The sequence below is a fragment of the Melanerpes formicivorus genome, unplaced genomic scaffold, assembly GCF_026170545.1.
Source record: "Melanerpes formicivorus ecotype bairdi unplaced genomic scaffold, bMelFor1.0.p_v2 SCAF_349, whole genome shotgun sequence".
NCBI classification, from domain to species: domain Eukaryota; kingdom Metazoa; phylum Chordata; class Aves; order Piciformes; family Picidae; genus Melanerpes; species Melanerpes formicivorus.
The window spans coordinates 13762-40596 of NW_027142701.1; the positions used below are offsets into that span (position 1 = coordinate 13762).

A 26835-nucleotide genomic window follows, 5' to 3' on the forward strand; every position below is an offset into this window, starting at 1 on the left:
TGCTCCTGCCCAAGCCCAGCAGCCTGGCAGCCCTGACCCAGCAGCCTGGCAGCCCTGGGATGCTCCTGTCCAGGCACAGCAGCCTGGCAGCCCTGACCCAGCAGCCTGGCAGCCCTGGGCTGCTCCTGTCCTGACCCAGCAGCCTGGCAGCCCTGGCCCAGCAGCCTGGCAGCCCTGGGCTGCTCCTGCCCAAGCCCAGCTGCCCTGAAACTTCCCAAGCAGAAGCACAGTGAGGCCCTCCTGGCCCCCAGAGCTCCTTTCCCCCAGAGCTTCTCCCCCCAGCCTGCACTGGAACGTGTGAGGAGCTCTTCCATCCCCCCCTTTCTCTGTTGAACCCCAATCCCCCTGAGCCATGGAGCCAAGGCAGTCTGGATGAGCCCTGGCTGAGGGCTCAAGCAGCAGGGGACTCAGCAGAGCAGCCTCAGTGGTGGAGCAGAGCCAAGCTGAGGGCAAGCTCTTACTGCCCTTAGTAGCCCAGACAAAGAAATGACCTTCTGCCTGCTGGGGCAGTGCCTGCAGGCACCTGGGGAAGGGACTGGAAAGCCTGGTGTGCTCTGAGCTGCTTTTATTGAGGGCAGAAGGGGCCAAGAGGGAGGGAGGGGAGCAGCAGGTCCAGGGCTCAGCTGCTCTGCAGATGCTTGAGGCAGGAGTGGAGGATGGCCAGGCCATTCAGCTGCCTCAGCTGCAGGAGGTGCCTGCAAAGAGACCACAGACAGCTCAGGGGCAGAAGGAGGGAGAGAGGAGAAGCCCTCAGCTGTGCCCCATGGCCAAGCTGCCCCTCCCAAAGCAGAGCTGCTCTGGCCAGCTCTGGGCTCCTCAGCTCAAGAAGGACATTGAGAGACTTGAACCTGCCCAGAGAAGGGCAAGGAGCTGGGGAGGGGTCTGGGGCACAGCCCTGGGAGGAGAGGCTGAGGGAGCTGGGGTTGCTTAGCCTGGAGAAGAGGAGGCTCAGGGGAGACCTTCTTGCTCTCTCCAACTCCCTGAAGGGAGGTTGGAGCCAGGTGGGGGTTGGGCTCTTCTCCCAGCAGCACCAGAACAAGAGGACACAGCCTCAAGCTGTGCCAGGGGAGGTTTAGGCTGGAGGTGAGGAGAAAGTTCTTCCCAGAGAGAGGAATTGGCCCTGGGGATGTGCTGCCCAGGGAGGTGGTGGAGTCCCCATCCCTGGGGGTGCTCCAAAAAGGCCTGGATGTGGCACTGGGAGCCATGGGTTAGCTGTCAGGAGGTGCTGGGGGAGAGGTTGGACTGGATGAGCTCTGAGGTCTTTTCCAACCTGGTTGATTCCCCACAGAAAGCCAAATGAAAGCCTCAGGAGTGGGTGGTCCAGGGAGGCTGGGGGGGCTCCCTGGGGGTGTTCAGGGCCTGGAGCACCTGGGTGAGAGCCCAGCCCTGGGGGCCAGCTCAGAGCCCAGAGAGGTGCTCAGCAGGATGAGCCTGGGGAGGTGCTCAGCAGGATGAGCCTGGGGAGGTGCTCAGCAGGATGAGCCTGGGGAGGTGCTCAGCAGGATGAGCCTGGGGAGGTGCTCAGCAGGATGAGCCTGGGGAGGGAGGTGCTCAGCAGGATGAGCCTGGGGAGGGAGGTGCTCAGCAGGATGAGCCTGGGGAGGTGCTCAGCAGGATGAGCCTGGGGAGGGAGGTGCTCAGCAGGATGAGCCTGGGGAGGGAGGTGCTCAGCAGGATGAGCCTGGGGAGGTGCTCAGCAGGATGAGCCTGGGGAGGGAGGTGCTCAGCAGGATGAGCCTGGGGAGGGAGGTGCTCAGCAGGATGAGATTGGGGAGGTGCTCAGCAGGATGAGCCTGGGGAGGTGCTCAGCAGGATGAGCCTGGGGAGGTGCTCAGCAGGATGAGCCTGGGGAGGTGCTCAGCAGGATGAGCCTGGGGAGGTGCTCAGCAGGATGAGCCTGGGGAGGGAGGTGCTCAGCAGGATGAGATTGGGGAGGTGCTCAGCAGGATGAGCCTGGGGAGGTGCTCAGCAGGATGAGCCTGGGGAGGTGCTCAGCAGGATGAGCCTGGGGAGGGAGGTGCTCAGCAGGATGAGATTGGGGAGGTGCTCAGCAGGATGAGCCTGGGGAGGGAGGTGCTCAGCAGGATGAGCCTGGGGAGGGAGGTGCTCAGCAGGATGAGCCTGGGGAGGGAGGTGCTCAGCAGGATGAGCCTGGGGAGGTGCTCAGCAGGATGAGCCTGGGGAGGGAGGTGCTCAGCAGGATGAGCCTGGGGAGGGAGGTGCTCAGCAGGATGAGATTGGGGAGGTGCTCAGCAGGATGAGCCTGGGGAGGGAGGTGCTCAGCAGGATGAGCCTGGGGAGGTGCTCAGCAGGATGAGCCTGGGGGGGGAGGTGCTCAGCAGGATGAGCCTGGGGAGGTGCTCAGCAGGATGAGCCTGGGGGGGGAGGTGCTCAGCAGGATGAGCCTGGGGGGGGAGGTGCTCAGCAGGATGAGCCTGGGGAGGTGCTCAGCAGGATGAGCCTGGGGAGGGAGGTGCTCAGCAGGATGAGCCTGGGGAGGGAGGTGCTCAGCAGGATGAGATTGGGGAGGTGCTCAGCAGGATGAGCCTGGGGAGGGAGGTGCTCAGCAGGATGAGCCTGGGGAGGGAGGTGCTCAGCAGGATGAGCCTGGGGAGGGAGGTGCTCAGCAGGATGAGCCTGGGGAGGTGCTCAGCAGGATGAGCCTGGGGAGGGAGGTGCTCAGCAGGATGAGATTGGGGAGGTGCTCAGCAGGATGAGCCTGGGGAGGGAGGTGCTCAGCAGGATGAGCCTGGGGAGGTGCTCAGCAGGATGAGCCTGGGGGGGGAGGTGCTCAGCAGGATGAGCCTGGGGAGAGAGGTGCTCAGCAGGATGAGCCTGGGGAGGTGCTCAGCAGGATGAGCCTGGGGAGGTGCTCAGCAGGATGAGCCTGGGGAGGGAGGTGCTCAGCAGGATGAGCCTGGGGAGGTGCTCAGCAGGATGAGCCTGGGGAGGTGCTCAGCCGGCTGCCAGCCCAAAGCAGCGCTGTGGGGACAGCCCCGGGGGTGGGGGCTGAGGGCAGGCTCCTTGCCAGGAGGCCGCAGGCAGGTGGCAGAGGGCAGCAGGGCCCTTGGGCACTGTACCTCGGCTCAGCCAGGCAGAGCCTGCCCAGGGCAAGGGCTGAGTTGCGCTGCACCGAGGCCGGGGCAGCATCGCCCCCTGCCAGCCGCAGCAGGGCCGGCACCGCCCCGGAGCCCAGCAGGGAGCTCGCTGCCCCAGGCACTGCCAGGCACTGCCCCAGGCACAGGGCGGCGTTGCCCACAGCCACTTCATCCTCTGAGGCCAAGAGCTCCAGCAGCAGCCTGAGCCCTGCAGAGAGAGGGGAGGTGATGGCAGCAGGGGAGAAATGGGGAGGGGAGAGGGGAAATGGGGAGGGGAGAGGGGGAGGGCAGAGGGAGAGGGCAGAGGGGACTGGGGAGGGCAGAGGGGGAGGGCAGAGGGGGAGGGCAGAGGGGGAGGGCAGAGGGGACTGGAGAGGGCAGAGGGGGAGGGCAGAGGGGGAGGGCAGAGGGGACTGGGGAGGAATTCTTTGCAGTGAGGGTAGGGAGCCCCTGGCACAGGCTGCCCAGGGAGGCTGTGGCTGTTCCCTCCCTGGAGGTGCTCAGGGCCAGGCTGGATGAGGCTGGGGGGAGGGGTCCCTGCCCCTGGATGACCTTTAAGGCCCCTTCCAGGCCCAGCCATGCTGCCAGCCCCTGAGCCCAGGCAGCTGCACAGCTCTCGCTGGCACTGCAAGCAGCAGCAGCAGCTGAGGCCTCAGCACCAGCCAGGCAGAGCAAAGCCATCCCAGCAGGCTGACTGCTGCCCCCAGCCCAGCCATGGCCCTCAGGGGCAGGACACTGCCCTGGGGGTTCCAGCAGCTGCTCTGGGGGGCTGCTCTCTCCTGCTGCAGTGCTGTCTCCTGCCCAGGCAGTGCTGCAGCAGCAGGGCTGGTGCAGGAGCTAAGCAAGCAGCCCAGCTGCAGTCCCACCTCCTGAGACAGGCTCCCAGCAGCAGGGCAAGGTCTGGGCTGGCACAGAGGGGAGGCAAACACAAAGCAGAGGCTGCTGGCAGGGCTCAAGCCCCAGGAGCTCAGGGGGAGTGAGTGAGGGAAGTGCTCTGCTGCTCGGGGGCAGTGCAAGGAGCTGCAGCTGCAGCTGACAGAGAAGCTCCTCAGGGCTGCAGGGGAGGAAGGTGATGCTCTGGGAGGCTTTGGGTGAGTGCAGACCCTGAGCTTCAGCAGCTGGCAGCCTCTTGGCAGCCTCAGCCACTGAGATGAGCTTCAGCCCTCCCCTGGTGCAGTCCAGTTGGCATTAACTGGCCCTGGGCTGTGAAAGCCACCCCAGCAGTGTTAGAGCCCCTGAGCAGAGCACAGGCACTCAGCCAGCCCCTGGCAGCCCCACTCTGTCTGCACAGCCACTCCAGGCCCAGGGAGGGAGCAGCCTCAGCCTCCCAGCACGGCTCAGGGACCTTAGGGACCCTCCACTCCACGGGCAGGGACACCTTCCCCCAGCCCAGGGGGCTTGGCTGGCACTGAGATCACCTCCCTGCACCCAGGGCAGCTGTCACTCACCTCTGTCAGCCCTCACAAGGTCTTCTTGAGCTTGTCTGCTGCTCCTGGTGCAGATGCAAAGGGTCCTCAGGGCATAACTGGAGCTGAGCTCTCCCCCAGCCTAGATGTGAGGGATGGACACATGAGCAACCCCACAGCTCCCAGCCCAGCCCCCTCAGGGGGACAGAACAGCTTAGGGAGAGACCCTCAGGTGTCCTCCCCTACCCCCCAGCACCACATCAAGACCTCAGTTAGCATCTCTCAGGATGACCACAAGCTGAAGGGGACAATGAGAACCACCTCTGCCCTGCCAGCCACAGCCACCCAACGCCCCCTGCACCTCTGCAGCCCTTCCTTCCACACCTCTGAGGCTTGCCAGCCCCAAGCTGAGTGCCACAAGCTTCCTCCAGCCTCATTTTATCTGCATCATAGCAACCCTGGGGAGCCCAGGCCAGGGCAGGGCAGGCAGCCTGGGCAGGCAGCAGGCTCAGACCAGGGCAGGACAGGCTACAGGCTCAGGACAGGCTGCAGGCTCAGGGCAGAGCAGGCTCAGGGCAGGACAGGCTGCAGGCTCAGGGCAGGCTGCAGGCTCCAGGCAGGCTGCAGGCAGCAGGCTCAGGGCAGGCTGCAGGCTCCAGGCAGGCTGCAGGCTGCAGGCTCAGGGCAGGCTGCAGGCTCAGGGCAAGCTGCAGGCTCAGGGCAGGCTGCAGGCTCAGGCTCAGGGCAGGGCAGGCTGCAGGCTCAGGGCAGGCTGCAGGCTCAGGCTCAGGGCAGGGCAGGCTGCAGGCTCAGGGCAGGGCAGGCTGCAGGCAGCAGGCTCAGGGCAGGCTGCAGGCAGCAGGCTCAGGGCAGGCTGCAGGCAGCAGGCTCAGGGTAGGCTGCAGGCTCAGGGCCAGGGCAGGCTGCAGGCTCAGGGCAGGGCAGGCTGCAGGCTCAGGGCAGGGCAGGCTGCAGGCTCAGGCTCAGGGCAGGCTGCAGGCTCAGGGCAGGCTGCAGGCAGCAGGCTCAGGGCAGGCTGCAGGCAGCAGGCTCAGGGCAGGCTGCAGGCTCAGGATCAGAGCCCTAGAAAGGCTGAGCTTGGAAGGGACCTCAGAGTTCCTCTCCCCCAACCTCCCTGCCATGGGCTTGGACACCTCTCAGCCAGCCTCAGCTGCCCAAGGCCTCCTCCAGCCTGGGGCTTTGCACACCTGCAGGCAGGAGGCATCCAGAGCCTCCCTGAGCAACCTGTGCCAGTGCCTCCCCACCCCCATGCTGAAGACCTTCCTCAGCTCCAGCCTCAGCTTCCAGTCCTGCCCTGCAGCCAGAGGGACTGCTGCTGCCCTGCTGGGGAGAGGAGGCCAAGCCCAGGGGCAGCTGTGGGTCCCTGAAGAGGGCAGGAACCAGATGAATTCAGCTCCCTGAACTCACTCTGAGGACTTGGATCATCTTCTTCACCACTCCTCCCCGGACTGCAGCTTCCACTGCTGAGGAGGCTGCTGCCAGGCTGCGGCTCAGCACCCCACAGGCTCTCTGCAGCAGAGGAGAGGACAGCACAAAGCCAACAGCCAGGGGCAGGGACACCTCCCAGCGGCCCAGGCTGGCCCTGAGCACCCCCAGGCAGGAGGCAGCCAGAGCCTGCCCGTGCCAGTGCCTCCCCACCCTCCCTGTGCTTACTGTGACAATGCCTCCAGCCTTGTCCCCCAGCAGGCACAGGCTCCTGCCACTGATCTCCACAGCCAGGCCCTGGGACAGCAGTGGGAGAGGCTCAGGGAGGGTTGGAGCAGACAAGAAAGAGCCCAGGTGAGGGCACAGATGGCAGGAGGCTGCTGGCATCCCCAGCACCCCCAGCTGCAGCTGCTCAGGCAGCAGAGGGCTGCAGCTGCTCAGGCAGCAGAGGGCTGCAGCTGCTCAGGCAGCAGAGGCAGAGGCTGCAGAGGGCTGCAGAGGCTGCAGCTGCTCAGGCAGCTCTGCAGCCCTGAAGGACAGCAGCACAGAGCCCCCCAGCTCTGCTTCACCTGGATGAGCAGGTTGGACTCCAGCAGCAGGTTCATCATCAGCCCCAGCACTGCACAGACACACTCCTGGGACAGGGAGGGGTTGCTCAGGTACTGATCCTGTGTGCAGAGGAGAGAAGAGTGCAGGGGGGCAGGGGATGCACTCCCTGCATTGCCCTCTGCAGCTGCCTGGGAGGGGGCTGCAGGGAGCTGGGGGTTGGGCTCTGCTCCCCAGAACCAGGGGATAGAAGAGGGGAAAGGGCCTGAGGCTGTGGCAGGGGAGGGTTAGGCTGGAGAGGAGGAGAGATGCCTCTGCTGCAGGAGTGGCCAGGGACTGGCACAGGCTGCCCAGGGAGGTGGTGGAGTCCCCAGCCAGAGTGCAGAACTTAGCAGCAGGTTGGAAAAGACCTCAGAGCTCATCCAGGCCAACCTCCCCCCCAGCACCACCTGAGCAACTCAGCCATGGCTCCAAGGCCCTCCCTAAACCCCTCCAGGGATGGGGACTCCCCCACCTCCCTGGGCAGCACATCCCCAGGGCCAAGCTCTCCTGCTGGGAAGAACAACTTCCTAACACCCAGCCTGAACCTCCCCTGGCACAGCCTGAGACTGTGTCCTCTTGTTCTGGTGCTGGCTGCCTGGGAGAAGAGCCCAACCCCCACCTGGCTACAACCTGCAGAGGAGCTGGGGTCCCCCTACAGAGGAGCTGGGTCCCCCCTACAGAGGAGCTGGGTCCCCCCCCTGCAGAGGAGCTGGGTCCCCCCCTACAGAGGAGCTGGGTCCCCCCCTGCAGAGGAGCTGGGTCCCCCCCTGCAGAGGAGCTGGGTCTCCCCTACAGAGGAGCTGGGGTCCCCCCCTACAGAGGAGCTGGGTCCCCATACAGAGGAGCTGGGGTCCCCCTGCAGAGGAGCTGGGTCCCCCCTACAGAGGAGCTGGGTCCCCCCCTACAGAGGAGCTGGGTCCCCATACAGAGGAGCTGGGGTCTCCCCTACAGAGGAGCTGGGTCCCCCCCTGCAGAGGAGCTGGGTCCCCCCCTGCAGAGGAGCTGGGTCCCCCCCTGCAGAGGAGCTGGGTCTCCCCTACAGAGGAGCTGGGGTCCCCCCCTACAGAGGAGCTGGGTCCCCCCCTACAGAGGAGCTGGGTCCCCCTACAGAGGAGCTGGGGTCCCCCCCTACAGAGGAGCTGGGTCCCCATACAGAGGAGCTGGGGTCCCCCTGCAGAGGAGCTGGGTCCCCCCTACAGAGGAGCTGGGTCCCCCCCTACAGAGGAGCTGGGTCCCCATACAGAGGAGCTGGGTCCCCCCCTACAGAGGAGCTGGGTCCCCATACAGAGGAGCTGGGTCCCCCCTGCAGAGGAGCTGGGTCCCCCCTACAGAGGAGCTGGGGTACCCCCTACAGAGGAGCTGGGTCCCCCCCTACAGAGGAGCTGGGTCCCCCCTACAGAGGAGCTGGGGTCTCCCTACAGAGGAGCTGGGGTCCCCCTACAGAGGAGCTGGGTCCCCCCCTACAGAGGAGCTGGGTCCCCCCTGCAGAGGAGCTGGGTCCCCATACAGAGGAGCTGGGGTCCCCCCCTACAGAGGAGCTGGGTCCCCATACAGAGGAGCTGGGGTCCCCCCCTACAGAGGAGCTGGGTCCCCATACAGAGGAGCTGGGTCCCCATACAGAGGAGCTGGGGTCCCCCCTTACAGAGGAGCTGGGGTCCCCCCTGCAGAGGAGCTGGGATCCCCCCTACAGAGGAGCTGGGGTCCCCTACAGAGGAGCTGGGTCCCCATACAGAGGAGCTGGGGTCCCCCCTACAGAGGAGCTGGGTCCCCCCTTGCAGAGGAGCTGGGATCCCCCCTGCAGAGGAGCTGGGGTCTCCCCTACAGAGGAGCTGGGTCCCCCCTGCAGAGGAGCTGGGGTCTCCCCTACAGAGGAGCTGGGGTCCCCCCTGCAGGGAAGCAGCCAGCTGCTTTACCAGGAGCTGGAGGCAGGCTTGCCAGCACTGCCTGCTCTCAGCCAGCTGCACTCTGATGCCCACAGCTGCACAGAGGGTGCCCAGGCTGCCAACACAGCGGGCAAGGGCTGCCTGGTTCACCAGCTTGGCAGAGGCCTGGCAAGGGGAGAGTGGGAGAAGGAAGTCAGAGCAGAGGAGGAGGGAGGTGTGGGCTGGGAGGAGGTTGTAGAGGGAGGGTGGGGGGAGGCTAGGGACCAGGGAGGTGATGGCTGCCAGCCCCTTGGAGGTGCCCAAGGCCAGGCTGGGCGAGGCCCTGGGCAGCCTGGGGCTGGTGGGAGGTGGTGGCAGGGAGTTAAAGTCACCTCAGGAGTGCAGCACAAGGCTGAGCTCCTGCCCTGCCTCATTCCCAGGGGGCATCTGCAGCCCAGCTGGGGATGAAGGCAGCAGCCAGGCACTGAGGGGTGCAGGCTGAGCCTTCCCCTGAGCAAAGCTTGCCCCAAGCCTGGGTTTCTTGTACCTGCAGCACCAGAGGCAGGGCAGCCACTGCAGGTCTGCCATGGGGGGCTGCCTGGGGGCAGTCAGAGGGCAGCTGGCACAAAAGCCAAGCAGTGCAGGAGCTGTGAGCTTCCATACCAGCAGCTGGGTGAACAGAGGCAGAACTCCTGAGGGAAGCAGAGCACCAGCCTGGGATCTGAACCTGTTGGGAGACAAAGCAAGCTGAGAGCTGCAGGCACAACACAGCCAAGGCTGGGAGAGCTGGGGCTGCTCAGCCTGGGGAAGAGAAGGCTCTGGGGGGAACCTTAGAGCAGCCTTCCAGTGCCTGAAGGGTCAGCAGGAGAGCTGGGGAGGGAGTTGTGATGAGGGCTTGGAGTGGCAGGATGAGAGGGAAGGGATGGAAGCTGGAGGAGGGGAGGTTGAGGCTGGAGATGAGGAGGAAATCCTTGCCAGGGAGGGTGGGGAGAGACTGGCACAGGCTGCCCAGGGGGCTGTGGGTGCTCAAGGCCAGGTTGGATGAAGCCTGAGCAGCCTGGGCTGGTGGGAGCTGTCCCTGCCCCTGGCAGGGGGTTGGCACTGGGTGCTCTTGCAGGTCCCTTCCATCCCAACCCCTGTCCCTACAGGCAACACAGCAGCAGCCAGCCAAGGGGGCCAGCAGAGCAGCCAGCCAAGGGGGCCAGCAGCAGCCTGCCAAGGGGGGCCAGCAGCAGCCTGCCAAGGGGGGCCAGCAGCAGCCTGCCAAGGGGGGCCAGCAGCAGCCTGCCAAGGGGGCCAGCAGCAGCCAGCCAAGGGGGCCAGCAGCAGCCAGCCAAGGGGGCCAGCAGCAGCCTGCCAAGGGGGCCAGCAGCAGCCAGCCAAGGGGGCCAGCAGCAGCCAGCCAAGGGGGCCAGCAGAGCAGCCTCTCAGCAGCCTCTCTCCCAGCCCTGGCACATTTCAACCACAGCTGGGCAACAGCAAAGCACTCACCTGGCCCCTGCAGCCAGCTCAGAGAGGATGTCCATGGCACTGCCAGCCCTGGTGTCACTGTAGGGCACACAGCTCATCAGAGCCTGCAGCCAGCTGTCAAGTAGCAGAAGGCCAAAGGGTTGCTCTCAGCTTTGGTTCCCAGTACTCAGGGTCCCAGTGGTGTTTCAGGCAGCTCCTGGTGGATCCCAGGCTGCCAGCCTGGAAGGGACCCTCTTGATCCCACCTCTGACACTCCCCTGGGTGCAGCAGGGTTTGGCCCAAGCTGGATATCCCAGGCCCTCCAAAGAGAAGGTTTCAGGCCCCCTAACATGCTGAGCCACATGGATGTTATCTGCCTTGCTTTACAGCATCCCCTCAGCTCTGGCAGAGAGCCTGCAGCCTGAGAGAGCCTGCAGGCAGGGGGGGGAGAGAGAGAGCCTGCAGGCAGGGGGGGAGAGAGAGAGCCTGCAGGCAGGGGGGGAGAGAGCCTCCAGCCTGGGAGAGCCTCCAGCCTGGGAGAGCCTCCAGCCTGGGACAGCCTCCAGCCTGGGACAGCCTCCAGCCTGGGACAGCCTCCAGCCTGGGAGCCTGCAGGCTTCCTTCCCTGCAAGGACAGAATGCCCCTGGATTCATGTTGGATGCCACAGAGTGAAGGCTGACCAACTGCTGGAGGATCTTCTCTGCTCAGCCAAGGCTCTCAAACCATCTCCTGCCCAAGAGGCAAGGGGAATTTATCCTCTGCTTCACTCTGGCAGGGACCAGCAGGGGAAGAGGATGAAGGGAAGGAAGAGGCTGCTGGTTCCTGCCCTGCTCAGGGAGCCCTGGCACCCCTTCAGCAGCCATGGATACCACCCAGCAGCTGAGGAGAGAGGCTCAGGGAATGGGTTGGGTTGGAAGGGGCCTCAAGGCTCCTCCAGCTCCAACCCCCTGCCATGGGCAGGGACACCTCCCACCAGCCCAGGCTGCTCAGGGCCTCATCCAGCCTGGCCTTGAGCATCCACAGCCCCCCTGGGCAGCCTGTGCCAGTCCCTCCCCACCCTCCCTGGCAAGAAGTTCTTCCCCATCCCCAGTCTCAATCTGCCCTCCTCCAGCCTCAGGCCACTGCCTCCTGTGCTGTCACCCTCTGTCAGCCCAGGCACTGAGCTGCAGCAGTGGTCATTACTTGCTCAGGTCCAGGTGCTTGCCCAGCAGTCTCCTCCCAGTCTCATTCCCTGAGTAGAGGGAAAGGAGGGCCAGGGTCTGCTGCTGGATCTCTGCCACCCCAGAGGAGAGCAGCTTTGGCAGCTGGGCATTCACATCAGGGTCACTCAGCAGGAGATGCTGGTTTGCTTCTGCAAAGAGAGGAGATTCCAGAGGGGGCTCCCACCAGGGCACCCCCTTCCCCTCACAGGCTTGCCCCCAGCTGCTGCTTTGAGGCTCTGGGAGGCCTCTCCCAACCAACACCGCCCCAGAGGTCTTCATTCCATCCACTCCTGTCCTCATGTGCTGCCGGAGCTGCTCAGCCTCCCCCCTGCTGGCCCTGCTCTGACCCTCAGCCCTGTGCTGCTCTGGCTGCTCCCAGCTGCAAGGCAAAGCCACAGCAGAGATCTCCTCCGCAGGGCAGCGATGAGCACAGGGAGCTGACCTGCCCACCCCTCCAGCAGGCTGGAGAAGGGCTCAGAGAGGCAGCCTGGGAAGGGAATCTCAGCTGGCAGAGAGCTGCCAGAAGGGAGCTGGCTGCTGCTGCAAGCCTCCAGCACTGTGTGTCTGAGCCCTGAAGCTGTGCTGGGAACATCTCAGCCCCAGGGGCTCTGGGAGAGAGCTGTTCCTGCCACACCAGCAGTGACCCAGGGGGGTGATGTGCTCTCACCATTTCCAGTGCAGACAGCTTGCCACAGCAGGAGGAGGGAAACAGACAGCTCCAGCTCAGCACTGCCTCTCCTCTCTGCACAGAAGCCCCTAAATCAGAAACCTTGCCTCAGCAAGGGGCAGAGCCAGGCAGCAGGGAAGGCAGAGAAGCCCCAAGGGGAGGAGGATCTGACAGAGGAGCATTTAGGCTCTCAACCCAGAGCTGGAAGGTTTAGCAGGTGGAGCACTCAGAGCTGTGAGCCAGACCTGCCCCCACCAGAGCAGACCTGGGATCCCCCCAGCTCCACTCTGCCCTCACCACACACAGACCCCACAGGAGGGCTGCACAGCATGAAGCTGGAGCAGGGCAGGGCAGGGTTGGACACCAGGAGCAGTTTCTGCACAGTGAGGGTGAGGAGACTCTGGGACAGGCTGCCCAGGGAGGGAGGGGAGGCTCCAGCCCTGGGGACATTCAAGATCAGGAGGCCAAGAAGGCCAAGGGCATCCTGGCCTGGGTCAGGAGCAGTGTGGCCAGCAGGAGCAGGGAGCTCATCCTGCCCTGTGCTCAGCACTGCTCAGGCCACACCTGGAGTCCTGTGTCCAGCTCAAGAAGGAGATTGAGAGACTGGAAGGTGTCCAGAGAAGGGCAAGGAGCTGGGGAGGGGTCTGGAGCACAGCCCTGGGAGGAGAGGCTGAGGGAGCTGGGGTTGCTCAGCCTGGAGAAGAGGAGGCTCAGGGGAGACCTTCTTGCTCTCTGCAACTCCCTGCAGGGAGGTTGTAGCCAGGTGGGGGTTGGGCTCTGCTCCCAGGCACCCAGCACCAGAACAAGAGGACACAGTCTCAAGCTGTGCCAGGGGAGGTTCAGGCCGGAGGGGAGGACAAAGTTCTTCCCATACAGAGAGATTGGCCCTGGGAATGTGCTGCCCAGGGAGGTGGTGCAGTCCCCAGCCCTGGAGGGGTTCAGGAAGAGCCTGGCTGAGGCCCTTGGAGCCATGGTTGAGTTGCTCAGATGGTGCTGGGTGAGGGGTTGGACCTGATGAGCTCTGAGGTCTTTTCCAGCCCCTCTCTGGTCAGCCTGGCTGGGCCCTGGGCAGCCTGCTCTGGCTGGAGGATCAGCAGACAGAGGATGAATGGCTGCATGCTGCTCACTGCCAGGGCAGTCAGACACGAGTCACTCAGCTCAGGTCTGTCGTGAGTTTATCTTCTGAGCATCTCAAGAGGGGATTGTGTTTCCTGAGGCCAGGCTTTCCATTCCCTCAGGCTGTGAGCCCCTCCTGTTCCCCCCGGGGGGGCTCTTACCGTCTCACAGCCTCGTTGGCTCGCAGGAGACTGAAGCCATTGTTTGTCCTGAAGAAGGTTTGCTCAGTGCCTGCAGAAGCCAGAGGGGAAAGAATCAGCTCCCTGCTGCCAGCTGGCTGAGGCACCGTGGGGAAGGCAGACTCCTGCCCTGCTCTAACACAGTGCTGAAAGGGAAAGGGCACCAGACCAACAGCCCCGGGGAGAGGACATCACTCAAGCAGGGAGGAAGAGCTGCAGGAAGGCTGCTGGGAGTTGGAGCTCTGGAGCCTGCTTGGGTTCATGCCTGCTGCTAGGAGGAACAACTGACTGCAAGGGAAAGGCTTTCTAACAGGGCTGACACCCGAGGTGCTCTGCAACCCAGGGTGCTCCCAGGCAGCTACAGAGGGTCAGAAACCAAGGCAGCAGCTCTGGAGGGAGCCAGAGCCAGAGGCAGCCTGAGGAGCTCAGCTGGGACTCTCCTCTGCTGCTGCAAAATGTATTCACAGGAGGAAGGCAGCCCCCAAGGGCATCCTGCCCCAGCCCCCTGCCCACAGCAGGGACAGCTCCAGCCAGAGCAGGCTGCACAGGGACACAGCCAGGCTGAGCCTGAATGGCTCCAGGGATGGAGCCTCAGCCACCTCCCTGGGCAGCCTGTGCCAGTGTCTCCCCAGCCTCCCTGTGCAGAGCTTCCTCCTGCTGCCCAACCTAACTCTGCCCTGCTCCAGCCTCAAAGCCTTGCTCCTGCTCCTGCCACCCCCAGCCCTGCTGAGCAGTCCCTCCCCAGCCTGCCTGCAGCTCCCTGCAGACCCTGAGAGGCTGCTTTAAACTCTCCCTGCAGCCTTCTCCATGCTGCACAGCCCAAATTCTCCCAGCCTGTCCCCACAGCAGAGGTTCTCCACCCCTCTGATCCTCTTTGTGGCCTCCTCTGGAGCCCCTGCAGCAGGCACCTCCTGGCCAGCCCCTGGGAGAGATCCAAGGCTGCTGCTTTCTGTCTTTCCAGCTGCTCCAACTCCTGCTCCTCTCCCTGGGATCCCAGCTCCCAGGAATGGCCTCATTAAGTGGCCTTCCTCTGCAGGGGGGGTTGGACTCCATGCCTGCAGGTCCCTTCCAAAGCATTCCCTGAGCCCATGAAACACTTACAGCCTGTCACAGCCCCTGCCAGCAGCCTGATCCCTCCTGCATAGTAGAGGATGCTCTGGCCAGGCCTGTGGAGGTTCTGCAGCAGCTCTTTTATGGCCAGAGCAGCCAGACTGCCAGACTCAGCTTCCTCCTTCGCTCTCTCTTCAGCCTTCAGCCTCTTCTCCTCCAGGTTCACCTCATTGACACAGTCTTGGCCATGCAGAGAAAACAGAGCCCCATGGTTTGGGGGGGGTCAGGAGTGACAGAGTGGGAGAGGCTCCCTGGAGACTGAGTCCAGCCCCCCAGCCAGAGCAGGAACACAGCCAGGAGGGGCTTGGAGCTGGAGACTCCACCACCTCTCTGGGCAGCCTGCTCCAGGGCTCACAGAGCAGAACTTCCTCCTCCTGTTTAGAAGGAGCTTCCTCTGCTCAGGCTGATGCCCATCAGGCCTTGTCCTGCCAGTGGGCACCCCTGAGCAGAGCCTGGCCCCATCCTCCTGACCCCCCAGCTGTGTGTAGGGGAGGGGACAGTGCAGCCACCTCTGTTTCTTACCTTCAAAGAGGCTTTGCCTTTGGGGATCAGCTTGCAAGAGCTGCTCATAGCACTGCCTGGACTGAACAGAGAGCAGCAAGGGGCTCACATCTCAACACAAAAATGGCAAGGGGATGGAAATGAGGACTCCCCACCCCTCCTGGTGAAGAACCTCTTCCTCATCTCCAGTCTCAAACTGCCCTCCCCCAGCTTCAATCCATTCCCTCTCACTCCCAGCCCCTCTCAGATGTCCCTTCCTGGCTTTCCTGTAGCCTCCTTCAGGTAGTGAAGCTACCAGCAGCTATTAAGAGACAGTGGAAGGTCCCTGAGCTTGCACACAGGGGTCAGCAGCTTCCCCCCACTGCTCAGCAGAGGGAACCACAAAGTGACCACAGGCCTCCTGTCACAGCAGCAGAGCCAAGCCCCATCCCCATGGCCACAAGCCCCCAGCAGCTCACCTGGCTGTAGTGCTGCAGTGCCAGGTGAGCTTTCCCCATCAGGAAGAAGGCTTTGGCACACTTCCCATTGCACTGTGGGGAAAGCCAGGGCAGCATTAATGCTGTGTTTGGAGACCTCAACCATTCCACAGGCCCCTGCCCCAGCCTTCTCACTGACTGCTCCAGCAGCCTGGAAGCACAGCAGGAGAGATTCATGCCATGGAAGAGAGGCAGCTGCACCTCACAGGCTGAATTGTTCCCCCCCAGGTGCCAACCTTCCTTCCCTCTGCATGGAACAAAGGCTCTGTGCTGGTTAAGGGGTGGCAGGCAGCTGAGAGCCTTCCCTGGAAGCTGCTCCCCCAGCTGAGAGCCTTCCCTGGAAGCTGCTGCTGCTGCTCCAGCTGAGAGCCTTCCCTGGAAGCTGCTCCCCCAGCTCAGAGCCTTCCCTGGAAGCTGCTGCTCCAGCTGAGAGCCTTCCCTGGAAGCTGCTGCTGCTGCTCCCCCAGCTGAGAGCCTTCCCTGGAAGCTGCTGCTGCTCCCCCAGCTCAGAGCCTTCCCTGCAAGCTGCTGCTGCCCCAGCTGAGAGCCTTCCCTGGAAGCTGCTGCTGCTCCTCCAGCTGAGAGCCTTCCCTGGAAGCTGCTGCTGCTGCCCCAGCTGAGAGCCTTCCCTGGAAGCTGCTGCTGCTCCTCCAGCTGAGAGCCTTCCCTGGAAGCTGCTGCTGCCCCAGCTGAGAGCCTTCCCTGCAAGCTGCTGCTGCTCCCCCAGCTGAGAGCCTTCCCTGGAAGCTGCTGCTGCTCCCCCAGCTGAGAGCCTTCCCTGCAAGCTGCTGCTGCTCCCCCAGCTGAGAGCCTTCCCTGGAAGCTGCTGCTGCTCCCCCAGCTGAGAGCCTTCCCTGGAAGCTGCTGCTGCTGCCCCAGCTCAGAGCCTTCCCTGGAAGCTGCTGCTGCTGCCCCAGCTGAGAGCCTTCCCTGGAAGCTGCTGCTGCTGCCCCAGCTCAGAGCCTTCCCTGGAAGCTGCTTCTGCTCCCCCAGCTGAGAGCCTTCCCTGGAAGCTGCTGCTGCTCCCCCAGCTGAGAGCCTTCCCTGGAAGCTGCTGCTCCCCCAGCTGAGAGCCTTCCCTGGAAGCTGCTCCCCCAGCTGAGAGCCTTCCCTGGAAGCTGCTGCTGCTGCCCCAGCTGAGAGCCTTCCCTGGAAGCTGCTGCTGCTGCCCCAGCTCAGAGCCTTCCCTGGAAGCTGCTGCTGCTGCCCCAGCTCAGAGCCTTCCCTGGAAGCTGCTGCTGCTGCCCCAGCTGAGAGCCTTCCCTGGAAGCTGCTGCTGCTGCCCCAGCTCAGAGCCTTCCCTGGAAGCTGCTGCTGCTGCCCCAGCTGAGAGCCTTCCCTGGAAGCTGCTGCTGCTCCCCCAGCTCAGAGCCTTCCCTGGAAGCTGCTGCTGCTGCCCCAGCTGAGAGCCTTCCCTGCAAGCTGCTGCTGCTGCTCCCCCAGCTCAGAGCCTTCCCTGCAAGCTGCTGCTGCCCCAGCTGAGAGCCTTCCCTGGAAGCTGCTGCTGCTCCTCCAGCTGAGAGCCTTCCCTGGAAGCTGCTGCTGCTCCTCCAGCTGAGAGCCTTCCCTGGAAGCTGCTGCTGCTCCTCCAGCTGAGAGCCTTCCCTGGAAGCTGCTGCTGCCCCAGCTGAGAGCCTTCCCTGCAAGCTGCTGCTGCCCCAGCTCAGAGCCTTCCCTGGAAGCTGCTGCTGCTCCCCTAGCTGAGAGCCTTCCCTGGAAGCTGCTGCTGCTCCTCCAGCTGAGAGCCTTCCCTGGAAGCTGCTGCTGCTCCCCCAGCTGAGAGCCTTCCCTGGAAGCTGCTGCTGCTGCTGCTCCAGCTGAGAGCCTTCCCTGGAAGCTGCTTCTGCCCCAGCTCAGAGCCTTCCCTGGAAGCTGCTGCTCCCCCAGCTGAGAGCCTTCCCTGGAAGCTGCTGCTGCTGCCCCAGCTCAGAGCCTTCCCTGGAAGCTGCTTCTGCCCCAGCTCAGAGCCTTCCCTGGAAGCTGCTGCTCCCCCAGCTGAGAGCCTTCCCTGGAAGCTGCTGCTGCTGCCCCAGCTCAGAGCCTTCCCTGGAAGCTGCTGCTGCTGCCCCAGCTCAGAGCCTTCCCTGGAAGCTGCTGCTGCTCTCCCAGCTGAGAGCCTTCCCTGGAAGCTGCTGCTGCTCCTCCAGCTGAGAGCCTTCCCTGGAAGCTGCTGCTGCTTCCCCAGCTCAGAGCCTTCCCTGGAAGCTGCTCCCCCAGCAGGCTCTCATGCAGGGAGCTGCTGCTCATCCCTGCACCTCTGAGCCTCTGCCAGCACCACTGCCATGGGGCTGGGGATCAGTTGTGCCAGGAATGCTGATTGCCATTAGCTGGGCACAGGAGAAAACCAGGAGCCAGCCAAGGGGACTCAGCCAGCCCAGCCCCAGCAGCTTGAAGTGCTGCTGCCCACAACCCTCCCTGCTGGGCACCACTGGCACAGCTCCCTTGGGATTCAGCTCCTTGCTGTCTGTTCAGTTACCATCTTGACCTTGCCCACCAGACCTGCTCCTGGTGAGCTTCAAGAGAGCCTTTTGCCTCTCCAGGAGGGGATGTGCCAAGGCAGCAGCTCGTTGTCCCTTCTAGCAAGCTCCTAACCAAAAGCTCCTAGGAGCCAGAAGAGCTTCAAGCAGGCAGCACTCCAACATTCACTGCTTTGTGCTGCTCAGGCTCACTCAGGGGGCAGCAGTCTGTGCACCACTGCTGCTGCTGGGCAGCTCCACCTCACCAGTCACCCCCAGTCCCACCTTGCAGGAGCTCTTGACCTGAGGCAGGAGAGGCAGAGTCCTGAGGTTACCTTTAGTGCCCATTCACAGTCAGCAATGGCTTTCTCATACTCATGCATCCTCAGGTAGGCCTGAAATGAAACCAGGAGAGCCCCAGGCAGAGATTAGGAGCAGCTCTGCTGGGAGCACAGGCTGAGGGGGCTAGGGGTGTGCAGCATGGAGAAGAGAAGGCTCCAGGGGGACCTCAGAGCTGCTGCCAGGAGCTGAAGGCATCCTGCAGGAAGGCTGCAGAGAGACTTCTCCTGAGGGGGGCTGCAGACAGGACAAGGAATGGTTTGAGGCTGAGGCAGAGCAGGGTTGGAGTGGAGCTGAGGAAGAAGCTCTGCAGTGTGAGGCTGGGGAGGCTCTGGCACAGGCTGCCCAGGGAGGCTGTGGCTGCCTCCTGCCTGGGGGTGCTCAAGGCCAGGCTGGATGAGGCCCTGAGCAGCTGAGCTTGGTTCAGAGCTGTCCCTGGGCACGGCAGGGAGCTTGGAGCAGAAGCTGGAGCTAGGTGATCCTTGTGGCCCCTTCCAACCCTGACTGATTCTATGGTCCCTGAGCTCCCTCCCAACCTGAGCCCTTCTGGGATGCACTCCACTGTAGGCTAATTAAAGCAGCTTCAGCTAATTAAAGGCCACCAGGCTGCTGCCCAGCCATTGATTGTCCAGGCTGGTTATCAGCTGCTGCTTGGTTTCCACCTCCTCAGAGTCACTCCCACCCCATTCAAGCCCCACCTGGGGGCACTGAGCTGAACGAGGTCCCTGCCTCCTGCACTGATTCTGTGCTGATCCAGGCCAGGCAGAGAATGCAAAGCCAATGTTAGCCTCCCACAGCCCTGAGAGCGATCCCTGTGGCAAACCCACTCAGAGCATCTCAGCACAATGCTCCAGGAGAGTGACTTCCCCCTCTGGAGGGGCAGGAGCTCAGCTGTGGCACAGCCAAGAGGAGGACTCCACAATCAATAAGGCTGGAGAGAGCCCAAAGGCCAGCAGGGCTCATGAGCACGCCCCGGGGGAAGGCCTGGCCACGGCAGAGCTGCAGCTGCCGAGGAGCTCAGACACAGGGCTCAGGAGGGAAGGACTGAGGGAAGCCTGCAGGAGGTCCAAGCCCTCCCTCTGCACTCTCCTGCTGCTGACCTCCAGGCGCAGCAAGCAGCTGCTGTGGCTCCAAAGCTCCTGGGGGGTGGCTGGGAAGTGGTTGCCCTCCCTGTCTGAAGGCTGCTTGTGCTGCTGCACACAGCCTCCCCCTGGGGAAGGTCCATCTCGGGGGGGTCTGCCCGTGCAGAGCAGCACGGGGGGCAGGGGGAGCTGGCTGCCGGGGGGGGGCAGGGGGAGCTGGCTGCCAGGGGCAGGGGGAGCTGACTGCCGGGGACAGGGGGAGCTGGCTGCCGGGGGCAGGGGGAGCTGGCTGCCAGGGGCAGGGGGAGCTGGCTGCTGGGGGGGGCAGGGGGAGCTGACTGCCGGGGGGGGGCAGGGGGAGCTGGCTGCCAGGGGCAGGGGGAGCTGACTGCCGGGGACAGGGGGAGCTGGCTGCCAGGGGCAGGGGGAGCTGGCTGCCAGGGGCAGGGGGAGCTGGCTGCTGGGGGGGGCAGGGGGAGCTGACTGCCGGGGGGGGGCAGGGGGAGCTGGCTGCCAGGGGGCAGGGGGAGCTGGCTGCCAGGGGCAGGGGCAGCTGGCTGCTGGGGGGGGCAGGGGGAGCTGACTGCCGGGGGGGGCAGGGGGAGTTGGCTGCCAGGGGGCAGGGGGAGCTGGCTGCCAGGGGCAGGGGGAGCTGGCTGCTGGGGGGGGGCAGGGGGAGCTGACTGCCAGGGGCAGGGGGAGCTGGCTGCCAGGGGGCAGGGGGAGCTGGCTGCCAGGGGCAGGGGGAGCTGGCTGCCAGGGGCAGGGGGAGCTGACTGCCGGGGGGCAGGGGGAGCTGACTGCCGGGGGGGGCAGGGGGAGCTGGCTGCCAGGGGGCAGGGGGAGCTGGCTGCCAGGGGGCAGGGGGAGCTGACTGCCGGGGGGGGCAGGGGGTGCTGACTGCCGGGGGGGGGCAGGGGGAGCTGGCTGCCGGGGGGCAGGGGGAGCTGGCTGCCAGGGGCAGGGGGAGCTGGCTGCCAGGGGGCAGGGGGAGCTGGCTGCCAGGGGCAGGGGGAGCTGGCTGCCAGGGGCAGGGGGAGCTGGCTGCCAGGGGGCAGGGGGAGCTGGCTGCCAGGGGGCAGGGGGAGCTGGCTGCCAGGGGCAGGGGGAGCTGACTGCCGGGGGGCAGGGGGAGCTGGCTGCCAGGGGCAGGGGGAGCTGACTGCCGGGGGGCAGGGGGAGCTGGCTGCCAGGGGCAGGGGGAGCTGGCTGCCAGGGGCAGGGGAAGCTGGCTGCCGGGGGGGGGGCAGGGGGAGCTGGCTGCCAGGGGCAGGGGGAGCTGACTGCCAGGGGCAGGGGAAGCTGGCTGCCAGGGGCAGGGGAAGCTGGCTGCTGGGGGGGGCAGGGGGAGCTGACTGCCAGGGGCAGGGGAAGCTGGCTGCTGGGGGGGGCAGGGGGAGCTGACTGCCGGGGGGGGGGCAGGGGGAGCTGGCTGCCGGGGGGGGGGCAGGGGGAGCTGGCTGCCGGGGGGGGGGCAGGGGGAGCTGGCTGCCGGGGGGGGGGGGCAGGGGCAGCTCACTGCCAGGGGCTGACCTGTGCTCTGTTTGTGTAAAGCTCCTGCTTGTCCCTCAGCTTTTCCAGGCCTGCAGTGTACCTCTGCACGGCTGTGGCATAGTCTCCCTTCCTGAAGGCTTCGTTGCCCTTCTCCTGCAGAGCTGCAAGACAAGGGCAGGGCACTGAGGGCAGCCCTGGGGCTTGCATCCCAGGCCCTCACAGCAGCCTTGGGGCTCCCTTTCCTCCCTGGCTGAGTGAGCAAACAGAGCCTGCATGCTCTGCATCACCATCCCACCCCAGCCCTCCTCATCAGCCATTCTCTGCAAGAGGTTCCTGAGCTACTGCTGAGCAACCTCCATCCCTCCTCCTCCTCCTCCAGAGGGAAAGCTGAGTTGTTGTTGTTGTCTTCCCCCCTCCCCAGCCCAGCTCACTGCCTCCAGCCTAAAGCCTGATCACAAAGAGGAGAGCTTGTGGAGGAAAGTGCTCACAGAGTGGCCTAGGCTGGAAGGGACCTCACAGATCAGCTGCCCCAACCCAGCTGCCATGGGCAGGGACACCTCCCAGCGAGGCTCAAGCTGTTCAGGGCCTCATCCAGCCTGGCCTTGGACACCCCCAGGGGGGAGGCAGCCAGTGCCAGAGTCTCACCACCCTCACCCTGAGGAGCTTCTTCCTCAGCTCCAGCCTAACCCTGCTCTGCCTCAGCCTCAGACCATCCCCCCTTGGCCTGGCTCTAGCCCCTTGTGCCAGGCCTGCCCCTGCCAAGCAGTCGCTGAAGGGCTGAGCTGGGGAAGCTTCCAGTGGTTACCCTTTGCCAGCAGCTCGTTTCTCTTCCTCTGCTGAGCTCTTTCCTTTGCATCCTTTTCCAAGGCTGCCAGAAAGGCCTCTTGGAGCCAGGAGAGTTGGTGGCATTGCAGTTTAAAGACAAAACAAAGACAACAACCCAGAGCAGAGAGCTCATTGAGATCAGTGCACAGGTGAGGGAAAGGAAAGAGCAACCCTTTCCTCCACCAAGAGAGCACCACAGGAGCACCCCAGCAGCCAAACTGGGGCAGGCAGGGACAAACTGGGGCAGGCAGGGACAAACTGGGGCACAAAGCTCAGGGACTTGCATTCTTGCCCCCAAGTTCCTCATCTCTGCAGAGAACCTGGCTTGCTGTCAAATCCAGAGGGCAGCCCTCTGAGACGAGAGGCCAGGAAGCAGCAGCAAAGGGCAGCAGCAAGGCTCCCAGCTGGGCTCAAGCACAGCCACGCTGCTGGGACCCTGCAGGGCGCCCCTGGCTCTCTGGCTCGAGCCAAAACTCCCTCAGAAGTGAGCTCTGAGGTTTGGAAGGGGTGGAATTAAGCCTTGCCTGAGGCACCAGCCACTCTCTCTCTCTGCTCAAACAGGTGGAGGAGAGGCTAAACACCAAGGGGAGCATCGTCCTACCTGCATCCACTGCTCCTGCAGCGTCCTGAAAGAGAGAGAAGCACAGCAGGAGGCCCTTCAGTGGAGCCCAGAGCAGCAAAGCAGCACCAGCCCAGCTTGCTCGCAGCTCCAGGGCACCAGGCTGAGGCACACTGGGAATATCCCCTGCAAACCTAAACAGGGGGTGGGGAAGGCCTCCTTAAAGCACCTACAGAGGGCCTGGTGTTGATGACTGTTCTGTCCACAGCCACTCTGCTGGCTTCCTCCCTGCTGGCTTCTTGCTCATGGAGCTTTTCCTCTGCTGCAGCAAGGGCTTTTTCCTTGACAGCTGGGTCTGCAGAGCTCAAACCTTGCACTAAATTGGCTTAAAAAAAGAGGGGGAGGGAGAGCTGGGGTTAAGAAAAACAAACTCAAACCAACCCCAAACCCCCAAACCAACCCTTCAGTCATCCTGGAGGGAGCAGGATGTGAGGAAGAAATTCTTCCCCAGGAGGGTGGTGAGGGCCTGGCACAGGCTGCCCAGGGAGGGGGGTGGCAGCCTCAGCCCTGGAGGTGTTTGCAGCCAGGCTGGAGGTGGCTGTGAGCAACCTGCTGTGGTGTGAGGTGTCCCTGCCCATGGCAGGGGGTTGGAACTGGATGGTCCTTGGGGTCCCTTCCAACCCTGGCAATCCTATGCTAGGGTGAGCAGGATGGAGGCCAACCTTGCCGTGTCCCTGGGCTGCCTGCTGTAGGGGGAGGTGTCCCTGCTGCCTGCGGGGGCGTTGGACAGGATGCCCTGGGAGGGTCCCTCCCCACCCGGAGCGTTCTGCGATCCTATCAATGGAGACATTCACAAAGCTGAATCCTTCTCCTTCCCAGAGCTGCTCCCTGCGCCACACACAGCTCGGCACACCTGAGCTCACCGGGAGACCCCCGGGAAACAACCAGGGTGGCATTTTCGCTTTCCCCATCCTTTTCCTGCCTCACTTTCCGCCCCTCTCACCCTACCTGTACACCACGGGGACCTCCCACCGCCTACCCCCGCCCCGCCGCCGCCTCCCCGCGGGCAGCCCGGCCCGGGGCGGCCCCTCTGCGCCTGGTTCCCGCGGCAGTCTTACAGATCTCCTCCACCCGGCAGAGGAAGCGCTGGAAATCCCTCTCCTGGTCCGGGTCGCACAGCATGGCTACGGCCGGGGGACCGCCGCGGCCGCCGCCCGAGCCGGCGGAGACGCCGCGCTGCTGCCATGGGGACTACGCCGCCGGCTGCGCTCTTTGCGCAGCGCCCGCGGGGTGGGGGCGAATGGGGTGCGGTTATGCAAATGAAGAGGCGGGGCATCGCCCTCCGCCATTTCGCGGTGGGTGTCGGGCGGCGGAGCTGCGCTCGGAGCCGCTCCAGCCCCGGTCCCCAGTCCCGGTCCCCAGTCCCGGTCCCGGCGTAGTGCCCCCGGGCACGGCCGGCTGCTGCCCTCCGCCTCGCAGGGTGCAGCAAGCAGTTCCCCTCCGGGCCCGCTGCCCTGCCTCGGTAGAAATCGAATACCCAGAGGTATCAATTAGCGCCGTGCTGTGCCGAGCACCGGCGGCTGGCAGCTCCTGAGCCGTGCCGAGCAGCGAGCACCGGCAGCAAGCAAATCATCAGTGCCGAGCAGCGAGCAGCGGCGGCCGGCAGAGCCTGAGCCGTGCCCAGCACCGGCGGCCGGCAGACCGTCCGCACGGGCGAAGAGCCCACCCGGCAGAAGCAGCCCCGCGCCCTTGGGTGTCTGCAGCCCGTTCCACAGCACTAAGCGAGTGGCTCCCTCCCCGTCGCTGCCATCTGCGCCCCCTCCCAGGGCAAGCAGAGAGTCACCGAAGGGTTGGGTTGGAGAAGTCCTCTAAGGTCATCCAGCCCAGGCACCAACCCCCACCATGCAAACCGCCTCCCCAGGTGCCATGGCCGCAGGTTTCTCGGACACCTCTAGGGAAGGCAAGAGCCTGAGGTGTGCCGAGAGTTCGACTCCCTCGACCCAGGCACTGCTGCTCCTCTCCGAGCCGCGGGGGTCGGAGCCGCGGCAGTGCCCGGGCAGGGGCCCCTGGGCAGCGCTGCCTTCTGTCCCCTCCGTGCTGCGGAGCCGCCTCCCCGCGGCGGGGCTCGGCCGGCGGCTTGCAGGGGCTCGGGGGGTTGGTACCCAGGAGGGCTCCGCGCCCGGGGGGCACGCAGGGCGGTGCCAGCAGCACGGCAGCCAGCGGATGGCACCATCCTCCCGCACAACAGCGGCTGGCCGGCTGCCAGCTGCCCCGCAGCCCTGCGCCTGCTGCGCTGCCCGGGTCCCAGCTCAGCCGCCGAGCTCCTGTGCTGCCGAACGCAGCCCGGCTGGGGCCCTGGGCTCCGCCTGGGTGGGTGAAGCTGCAGGGAAGGAAAGGCAGCGGCTGGCAGACCTCCAGCAGCACATTGCAATGGCCCAGAGATGTCTCTGCCCTCCTTTCCAGCCCTGCTGGGATGTGTCAGGCTTGTGGTTCAGAGAAGTGCTGGGGAGGGGGGAAAAAAAAGGGGGGAAGGGGAGAAAAAAAGGGGGGGGGGGGGGGAAGGGGAATGGGGGAGGAGAAAGGAAAGAAAAAAGGGGCAAATAGGGAACAGAAAGGGAAAAAATAGGGAAGAAAAGGGGGGGAGAAGGAAAAAAGGGGAAAATGGGGGGGAGGGAAGAAAAAAGGAGGGGAAAGGGAAGAAAAAGGGGGGGGAAAAGAGAGGGGAAAAAGGGAGGGGAAGAAGGGGAGGAAGAAGGGGAGGAAGAAGGGGAGGAAGAAGGGGAGGAAGAAGGGGAGGAAGAAGGGGAGGAAGAAGGGGAGGAAGAAGGGGAGGAAGAAGGGGAGGAAGAAGGGGAGGAAGAAGGGGAGGAAGAAGGGGAGGAAGAAAGGGAAGAAAAAGGGAGGAAGAAAGGGAGGAAGAAAGGGAGGAAGAAAGGGAGGAAGAAAGGGAGGAAGAAAGGGAAGAAAAAGGGAGGAAGAAAGGGAAGAAAAAGGGAGGAAGAAAGGGAAGAAAAAGGGAGGAAGAGAGGGAAGAAAAAGGGAGGAAGAGAGGGAAGAAAAAGGGAGGAAGAGAGGGAAGAAAAAGGGAGGAAGAAAGGGATGAAAAAGGGAGGAAGAAAGGGAAGGAAAAGGGGGAAAAAGGGGAAGAAAAACAGGGAAAAGAGGGGAAAGGGAAGAAAAAGGAAGAAAAAAGGGAAAAAAGGAGGGGGGGGGAAGGGAAGAAAAGGGGGCAGGAAAGGGAAAAAGGGAGAAAAAGGAGATAAAAGGGGAAAAAAGGAGAAAAAAGGGAGGAAAAGGGGAAAAATAAGGACCCTCCTCCCAGCCCCCACGACCAAGAAAGCTGCAGGTTGGAGCTTCCCCAACTGCTTCAGCTGCAGGTTTGGAGCTTCCCCAACCACTTCCTTTGCAGCTCTGGAGCTTCCCCAACCACTTTCTCTGCAACTCTGGAGCTTTCCAACCACTTTTATTTGCAATTCTGGAGCTTCTCAACCACTATTTACAGTTTTGGAACTTCCCAACCACTTCATTTGCAATTTTTGGAGCTCCCCAACCATTGTATTTGCAGTTCAGGAGCTTCCCCAACCACTTAATTCACAACCTTGGAGCTTCCCAACCACACTCATTGCAATTCTGGAGCTCCCCAACCACTATTTACAGTTTTGGAACTTCCCAACCACTTTCTTTACAGGTTTGGAGGTTCCCCAACCACTTTCAATGCACTTCTGGAGCTCCCCAACCACTATTTACAGTTTTGGAACTGCCCAACCCCTTCCTTTGCAGTTTGGGAGCTTCCCCAACCCCTTTCTTTGCAGCTTTGGAGCTCTCCAACCTCTTTCTTTGCAGGTTTGGAGCTCCCCAACCCCTTTCAGTGTAATCCTGGAGCTCCCCAACCCCTTTCAATGCAATTCTGGAGCTCCCCAACCTCTTTCTTTGCAGGTTTGGAGCTCCCCAACCCCTTTCAATGCAATTCTGGAGCTCCCCAACCTCTTTCTTTGCAGGTTTGGAGCTCCCCAACCCCTTTCAATGCAATCCTGGAGCTCCCCAACCCCTTTCAATGCAATCCTGGAGCTCCCCAACCCCTTTCAATGCAATTCTGGAGCTCCCCAACCTCTTTCTTTGCAGTTCTGGAACTTCCAGACCATTTCCTTTACAGTTTTAGAGCTCCCCAACCTCTTTCTCTGCAGGTTTGGAGGTTCCCCAACCCACATTCATTGCAATTTTGGAGCTCCCCAACCTCTTTCTTTGCAATTCTGGAGCTCCCCAACCACTATTTACAGTTTTGGAACTGCCCAACCACTTCCTTTGCAATTTGGGAGGTTCCCCAACCCCTTCCTGTGCAGGTTTGAAGTTCCTCAACCCCTTTCAATGCAATCCTGGACCCCCCAACCCCTTTTCTTTGCAGGTTTGAGGTTCCCCAACCCCTTTCAATGCAATTCTGGAGCTCCCCAACCCCTTCCCTTGTAGTTTTGGAACTTCCAAACCATTTCCTTTACAGTTTTAGAGCTCCCCAACCACTTTCTTTACAGCTTTGGAGGTTCCCCACTCCCTTCCTTTGCAATTCTGGAGCTCCCCAACCACTATTTACAGTTTTGGAACTGCCCAACCAATTCCATTTGCAATTCTGGAGCTCCCCAACCTCTTTCTTTGCAGGTTTGGCGCTCCCCACCCCCTTTCAATCCAATTCTGGAGCTCCTCAAGCCTTTTCTTTGCAGGTTTGGAGGTTCCCCAACCACTCTCAATGCAATTTTGGAGCTCCCCAGCCCCTTTCCTTGCAGGTTTGGAGCTTTCCCAACCACTCTCAATGCAATTCTGGAGCTCCCCAACCCCTTTCAATGCAATTCTGGAGCTCCCCAACCCCTTCCTTTGCCGTTTTGGAACTTCCAGACCATTTCCTTTACAGTTTTGGAGCTCCTCAACCCCTTTCATTGCAATTCTGGAGCTCCCCAACCACTCTCAATGCAATTCTGGAGCTCCCCAAC

The 26835-nt window shown here is 63.4% G+C and overlaps 1 protein-coding gene across 4 annotated transcripts; it reads right to left on the reverse strand.

The window, feature by feature from the left end:
* Positions 1 to 558: 558 nt before the first annotated feature.
* TTC12 (tetratricopeptide repeat domain 12) lies at positions 559 to 23110 on the reverse strand. Of its 4 annotated transcripts, XM_068170340.1 has the most exons (21): positions 22975 to 23110; positions 22090 to 22241; positions 21899 to 21923; positions 21278 to 21355; positions 20512 to 20633; positions 17893 to 17952; positions 15084 to 15155; positions 14647 to 14707; positions 14116 to 14304; positions 12997 to 13066; positions 11720 to 11808; positions 11033 to 11201; positions 9892 to 9984; positions 9064 to 9127; positions 8452 to 8586; positions 6520 to 6618; positions 6179 to 6247; positions 5933 to 6034; positions 4547 to 4646; positions 3081 to 3306; positions 559 to 695 (listed from the first exon to the last, which is right to left on the reverse strand). In XM_068170340.1, the coding sequence occupies exons 1-21, from the start codon at positions 23036 to 23038 to the stop codon at positions 620 to 622; spliced, it is 2115 nt and encodes a 704-aa protein (XP_068026441.1). In that variant the 5' UTR covers positions 23039 to 23110; the 3' UTR covers positions 559 to 619. The 4 variants fall into 4 exon arrangements, with proteins under 4 accessions (XP_068026441.1, XP_068026442.1, XP_068026443.1 ...); XM_068170341.1 differs by lacking the exon at positions 22975 to 23110 and having other exon boundaries at positions 21278 to 21353; positions 22090 to 22235; XM_068170343.1 differs by lacking the exon at positions 3081 to 3306 and having other exon boundaries at positions 596 to 695.
* Between the last annotated feature and the right edge of the window lie 3725 nt (positions 23111 to 26835).

Bases quoted from the DNA above. Each gene is read 5' to 3' on its own strand.
- TTC12 (XM_068170340.1), bottom strand. From the start codon at position 23,038: ATGCTGTGCGACCCGGACCAGGAGAGGGATTTCCAGCGCTTCCTCTGC. The intron at 21,356-21,898 runs GTAGGACGATGC...CCTGGCTCCAAG, and splicing joins TGCAGGAGCAGTGGATGCAG to AGGCCTTTCTGGCAGCCTTG. The intron at 6,619-8,451 runs GTAAAGCAGCTG...CTCTGCACACAG, and splicing joins AAGCCTGCCTCCAGCTCCTG to GATCAGTACCTGAGCAACCC.